The sequence below is a fragment of the Anomaloglossus baeobatrachus genome, chromosome 5, assembly GCF_048569485.1.
Source record: "Anomaloglossus baeobatrachus isolate aAnoBae1 chromosome 5, aAnoBae1.hap1, whole genome shotgun sequence".
Taxonomy (NCBI): domain Eukaryota; kingdom Metazoa; phylum Chordata; class Amphibia; order Anura; family Aromobatidae; genus Anomaloglossus; species Anomaloglossus baeobatrachus.
In genome coordinates this window covers 162,672,936-162,679,967 of record NC_134357.1, presented here as the reverse complement: position 1 = coordinate 162,679,967, position 7,032 = coordinate 162,672,936, and the positions used below count along the sequence as shown (strand labels likewise).

The 7,032-nt window shown below is 42.2% G+C and overlaps 1 protein-coding gene across 1 annotated transcript in view; it reads right to left on the bottom strand.

The window, feature by feature from the left end:
* Positions 1-3,036: 3,036 nt before the first annotated feature.
* Positions 3,037-7,032, bottom strand: part of OPN4 (opsin 4) — a 215,802-nt gene continuing 211,806 nt past the window's right edge. The window contains exon 11 of the mRNA XM_075347269.1: positions 3,037-3,756. Within this exon, the coding sequence (XP_075203384.1) occupies positions 3,457-3,756 (300 nt within the window). The 3' untranslated portion in view covers positions 3,037-3,456. The remainder of the gene's footprint in view (positions 3,757-7,032) is intronic.

The following is a 7,032-nucleotide window of genomic DNA, read 5'->3' as shown; positions in this document are numbered from 1 at the left end:
TCTTTTGCAAACTGCTCCAGGTCTCTCATACTTGAAGGGTGCCTTACTCAACAGCAATTTTTAGATCTCTCCAAGGATGTTCAATGGGATTTAGATCCGGACTCATTGCTGGTCCCTGCAGAACTCTCCAGTGCTGGAAACCCTATGACCTATGACTCAAACCCAGCTTTCTGACACTGGGCACTACTTTGAGACACAAAATCCATTGTTAATCTTCAGATTTCATGATGCCTTGCACACAGTCAAAGCACTCAGTGCCAGAGGCAGAAAAACAACCTCAAAACATCTTTGTACTTCCACTATATTTGACTGTAGGTAATGTGTTCTTTTCTTTGTAGGCCTGTTTTTAATTACCAGTAGAATGATGTGTATTACCAAAAGGCTCTATGTTGGTCTCATTTGTCAATAAGACACTTTCCCATAAGGGTTTTGGCTTACTCCTATATGTTTTGGCAAACTGAAGTCTAGCTTTTGAATGTCTTTGTGACAGCAGTGAGATCCTCCTGTGTCTCCTGCCATAGCTTTTCCTTTTATTCAAATGTCGATGAATAGTTTGCACTGACACTGATGCACCCTGAGCCTGCAGGACAGCTTGCATTTCTTTGGAGCATATCCACCATCTGGACCATCCTACGTTGCAACTTTTCATCAGGTTTTTCTCTGCTGTCCATGTCCAGGGAGATAAGCTACAGTGCCATGGGTTTTGAACTTCTTAATGATGTTGTGCATCTTGGAACATCAAGATCTGGAGATGGACTTGTAATCTTGAGATTGTTGATATTTTTTAACAGTCTTGGTTCTAAAATCCTCAGATAGTTCTCTTCTACTCTTTCTGTTCTCCATGCTCAGTGTGACACACAGACACACAATATAAAGTTTGAGTCAACTTCTCCCCTCTTTATCTGGTTTCATGTGTGATTTTCATATTGCCCACAACTGTTACATACCACAGATGAGTTTGAGTGAGCATTACATGCTTGAAACAAAATTGTTTAGAAAGGTGCTGACAATTTTGTCCAGCCCGTTTTTGGGGTTTGTATAAAATTATGTCCAATTTGCCATTTGTTTCTGTTTTTTTTCTGTGTTGTTCCAATACACACAAAGGAAATAAACATGTATATAATGAAATATGTGTAATTGCAATAGTTATCTCAGAGAAAAAAATACAATTTTTGTTTCATAAGACAATCCGGATTATAAGATGCACCCCAAAGAGAAAAAAAGTTAAAAAAAATATGCGGTCTATGTTATAATCTGGTGTTGTCTTATGGGAGAGGAGGGGGAGGTGGGATCACAGGAGTCAGGGGCAGTGGTGGAGTAGGGTAATGCTGCGGGCAGCATGGAGGGTGTCCCAGATGCTCACTGCGGGGACAGTGAGGCAGGAGTATCCAGAAACTGTCAGCTGTGCGGACTTCAAAGAATTGGCGCCCGGAGTCGGCGCGAGAGCAGATTGAGCTCAATGACAAGCTGGGACCTCATCTGCGCATGCACCACCTCCGGGCACTATTTTCCTTAAGTTCTCTGTTGAGAGATCAATGGGCCGAAGGAGGCACGTGCGCAGATGAGATCTTAAGCCGAGAACTCCATCTGCGCACGCCATTATTTGAAGTCCGCACCACCGACATTTTTAGGATGGCCCCAGCCTCACCGCCCGCAGCGAGCACCAACACTGCCCACAGCACAGCTCGCAGCATTGCCCCTGCCTCTTGTGACCAATTCTCCAACACCCCCAGTAAGCTACATTCGGCGTATAAGAGCGCACCTCATTTTCCTCCCAAATTGTTGGGAGGAAAAGTGCGTCTTATAATCAATATATATAAAAATACACTGCTTCATTTTCTGGAACAATTTCAAGGTGGCAACACTTTTGGCAATGACTGTATCTAATGACTTCACATATGTACATATGGTTCCTCCAGTACAAAAGGCATTAAGAAATTTGTTTTAAAATTAATAACAATCTTTCAAACCCATATGCAGTCTATCTAGGCAGGCAGTCATTATTGCTGAACGCTAAGATTAAAAGGGACAGTCCACTACTTTAATATTGTTGACCTCTTCTTAGATCACTGGCAATTAAAATATAACCTTTATTAATATATATTTAAAAATTCCAAACACCCAACAATTGATACCACAAGGTGTATTAGCACAAAAATCCAAAATAGATGTACATGAGACAAAACACAGGGGAGCTAATTATGCTTTTTTATTATCACTCCCATTATACTCATGTGCATCCACAAAAATTTAAAGTGACATTGTGCAAAACCGTTTTTTCTCCACAATTGCACTTAGCCCAGAGAGTATCACTCCTATCAAGTGGCTATGTGCAAATAATCTATAATCATATGACCATGTAGTCATTGGTAAACAGGGAGAAAAATAACGATTTAAAGGGACAAATGTGCTCAAAGTGCTAAATAATGAAATCAATGGTAGCAGTGGGATTTCTGCTCACCGCTTATCCCCCCGCAAACCAATGAAACTGGTGTTACCTTACACTCAGTAGGGGGCGGGTGACGTTTTGCATACCACACATTACCCCAGGCAACACCAGTGTTACTCAACGTCCTCCTTCCCGACGCGTTTCCTCAGCAGCGATTCATCAGGGGAATTGGAGGCTATACTGTCAGAGGCATGTTGAGCTGTGTGTTGTCAGCTCAACATGCCTTTCACAGTATAACCTCCAATTCCCCTGATGAATCTCTGCTGAGGAAACGCGTCGGGAAGGAGGACGTTGAGTAACACTGGTGTTGCCTGGGGTAATGTGTGGTTGTAGTTTCATTGGTGCAATGAAAAGTGCAATTGTAAGTGCAATTGCGGAGAAAAAACGGTTTTGCACAATGTCACTTTAAATTTTTGTGGATGCACATGAGTATAATGGGAGTGATAATAAAAAAGCATAATTAGCTCCCCTGTGTTTTGTCTCATGTACATTTATTTTGGATTTTTGTGCTAATACACCTTGTGGTATCAATTGTTGAGTGTTTGGAATTTTTAAATATATATTAATAAAGGTTATATTTTAATTACCAGTGCTATATACATATTGATAAATTGGTAATAAGGTTTTTCATATCATACTCTTCTTAGATCAGTTAAATATGAGCTGAGCTGTAGTTTTTTGCAACGGCCACTAAACATTTTACAGATAGGTGCTATTCCTTGTCATACACTGTTTACATTCCACTGCTGCTGAAGGCCATAACAGATGATCAGTAATGAATGATGACTGAGCCCCCACCAATATGAGACTGATGACCAATCACAAGGATAGGTCATCATTAGTATCATCAGTATAGTTGTGGACAACCCCTTTAAACTACAAAGAGTAAAAAATAGCCATGTATTATATGCCTAGCTACCTTCATAACTATGACCTGATTTGTGTAACCCAAAAAAGGATAAGACAATGATTTGACAGATTACAAACCAAATTCATTTGTTGCGGTATCATGACGTTTTACTAAGTGACGACTGATCTGTGGACATCTCTGAACTATTTTCTGGTATTGTCTCAGTGATGATGGTGGTAGAATTCTGCTTCATTTTATCGGTGTGTCTTCTGAGATCTTTCTCTCGATCCTGGTGATTGGTTCTATGACCAGGCAGGGTCGTATTATGTTCTACTGTTGCTTGACCTCCTTGGTGGTGATTGCTGTAAGTCACTATGATACTTGGTATTCTTGAGGCTGCAACACGGGAGATAGGATCTCCTTTTCGCTGGCCGTAACCATTCAAATATTTTCCTGTCTTGAGATTGAAGGGTGAAAAAAAAGGATTATTAAAATTGGACAAAACTAAAAATTTAAAAATAACGTAATAATGTATTAGAATTTATACACTGAAGAGGAGGTTTTGTATCATTCTGAAATGTACACATTAATTAACCATTACATTTGTTCATAATAGTAAAGGCATAAAGCTGATCTGTTGAACCAGTTTATCTATTTGGTCTATATTTTATCACAGTTAGGATATAGCCCCCACTGGTGGTCACTTTAAATGCTCACAGTTTGCGCCTGTTTTTTTCTATTCACACATACTACATCTACATTCTCTGTATTTATTTTAAGGTAAAGTAGCAACAATCTTTATATAAATTGTATTTAAACTATACACTTCTAAGAAAGATTCTACTAAAAGGTGATGTGCTATTCACATCTTCCTGCCCAGCAAAGTGTGCTACTTTCACATCTGCAAATCAATGAGCTACGTAGCTGGCAAAATAAGTATACATTATTATATACATTTTAATTTAATTATTTATTCTTTATTTATTTTTAGAATTTCAGTTTCACAATATCAGTTATCCTTCAGATGAATATGGGTTTGTTTTGTATGTATGCTGTCTGTGCGCACACCTCTTGTACTGGTCTGCGATGTTTTATGCATGTCTAAAAGAGATGAATAATGCAAGGATGGAGGCCACATAGTTTTTTGTGGATTCATACAAAAATCCCAATATAGTGCTCAGGAGCGACCAACAATATTTCCATGTATAATGAAGAGAGAAAGGCACTCACCACCACTCCAGATAAGTGTTCACATGCCATGGAATCCTGGACGGGTGCCAAAATGCCTGGAAGGGCTGATCCAGTAGATTTTAATTGAAGTGGAAAAAGGACTGTATAGGCACATCCAATCATGGCCATCACCAGGTGCTGTGTTTCCTCCTGTTTAAGGCTACATGCGCATGCTGCATCTGTTTGTGTTCACAAACTGCAGCCAAAACTGCAGCCAAAATGCAGCCAAAACTGCACCTTGTCAGAGAGAGCCTGGAAATGTCACAAAAAATGCTTGTTTGTAGGTGCATTTTTGCTGCGTTTTCGGTGCATTTTTAACAACATGCGTTTTTGCTGCGTTTTTGAGACAAATGTTGACAAAAATGCAGGAAGAATGAACATGCTGCATTTTTTTGTCAGAAACTTTTGACAAATAAAACTCTGACAAATAAACTGCAATGTGCGCATAGAAAATCTGACTTCTCATAGACTTTGCTGGGAAGCCAAATGTCAGAAAGTTCTGACAACAAAACTGCAGCCAAAAACGCAGCAAAAAACGCAGCGTGCGCATGTAGCCTAATGCTCTGCCATGCCTTTACTTGCAGCGGTTTCCAGTTGCAGTTTGTTTCTGGGCCTTTCTGGCTGAAGTTTAGTCTTTAACAAGTGAAATATGGCTCTATTAAGTTGAGATCAGGGAGTGACTCGGCCATTCAAAAATTTTACACTTCTTTGCTTTAATAAACTCCTGGGTTGCTTTGCCTTTATGTTTTGGATCATTGTCTATCTGTATTATGAAATGCCGACCAATGCAATTGGCTGGATTTGAGCACACAGTATGTTTCTAAAAACCCGAGAATTTATTTGGCTGCTTCTGTCCTGTGTCACATCATCAATAAACACTAAAGACCCAGTGCCAACCCCATGGCCAGACAATATCACTGCCTCTACCGTGTTTTATAGATAATGTTGCATGTTTTGGATCATGAGCTGTACCATGCCTTTGTGACGCCCCTGGACTATCAGGTCGTCACAGGGTACTGCACAAGCTGCCCTTCCGTGCGGTATTCCACCTCCCTCTTGGTTCCATAGATAAAAGGATGAACTCTAAACAGTTAAAGTAATGTTTAAGTAAAGTGACGAGCTACGTTTAACCAAAGGGGAATGTGACGCCCCTTGACTATCAGGTTGTCACAGGGTACTGCACAAGCTGCCCTTCCATGCGATATTCCACCTCCCTCTTTGTTCTGGGTGCCTAACTAAATGGTGCTGCCTCCAAGAGCAAATCAAATCTTAGATACACCCTGCGCCACACTCACCAGGTACACCAGTGGACGGCTTGAGTGGAATAGAGTCGCCCACCTGGGGGTCAGGGAGGGGAGGTGAGGAATGTAGACAGTAGTAGTAGTAGTAGTAGTAGTAGAGTGATAGAAGAAGTCGGGAGCGGTGGCTCCTGGAAGAGCTGTCTAGGTTGCAGACGGTGGTCTGGGCCTAGAGGAGTCGGACCCCCGGTCACAGGGGATTGTGGCAAGGTGCCTGGACTTGTTGAGGAGGACAGCTGGTAACCAAGCACTCTCACCGGTCCGGGACCGAAGGCACGACAGGGTACACAGACCCTAGGTCGGGGAGTAGCTTCAGGCAACCCGACAATTCACCTGAGGAGAACGGGGCCTTCATGATCCGTTCCCACTCGTTCCAGAATCGGGGCACTAGCGTAATGTGTGGGATAGGACTTTCCAATCCAAAATGGTCCAGAAAATCTCACGCCTGAGATCTGAGAACAAGCTCCCACACTTAGCCATAGTGGGGAGCGGGGCCCGGCTAGTTCCATACTACTGGGCCACCAAGTTGAAGTCAAACGTAGTGCCATGAGTGAGTACAAGAGTGACCCCTGCATCCCACGGCATCCCCTACACCGAGACCCAGGGCATTCCCCTACCCGTGGAGGGTTACGACACCTTGCTGCCCCACTTCATCACCCCGGGTACTCCCAACGGCAGCGGCGGTATTCCCCAAATTACCGTACACCACGGGTGGCATCACAAACTATATATCAACTCCCCTGTAAATATCCCCCTTACATTGAGTGTACGCACGACCCCCGGGTCCGGAGACCCTCGAGCTACAGCAAACCTGGATCCGAGCAACTCGGCTGCTTCCACGGGGGCGGCACACTTTCGCCATACTTTTTTCTTTCGATCATTCTGGTAGAGGTTGATCTTGGTTTCTTCTGTCCAAAGAATGTTCTTCCAGAACTGTGCTGCTTTTTAAAAAAAATTTTTTAAAACAAATTATAATCTAGCCTTTTTATCTTAAGTATAGATGAGCGAACCTGAAGTTTGATGTTCAGAGTTCGGGTTCAGAAATCAGCTTCTAAAAAAACAGAGTTTGGGTTCGAAGCTCGAGTGAGTTACAAGCACAAACCACTCAAGCAAACATCGTTGTGCTTCTGTATGAGTGACGCTCAGCCGCTTGCGGTGTTTAAACAGCTTACAGTTGGGGTAAAATCAGCGTGATCAGATGCAGT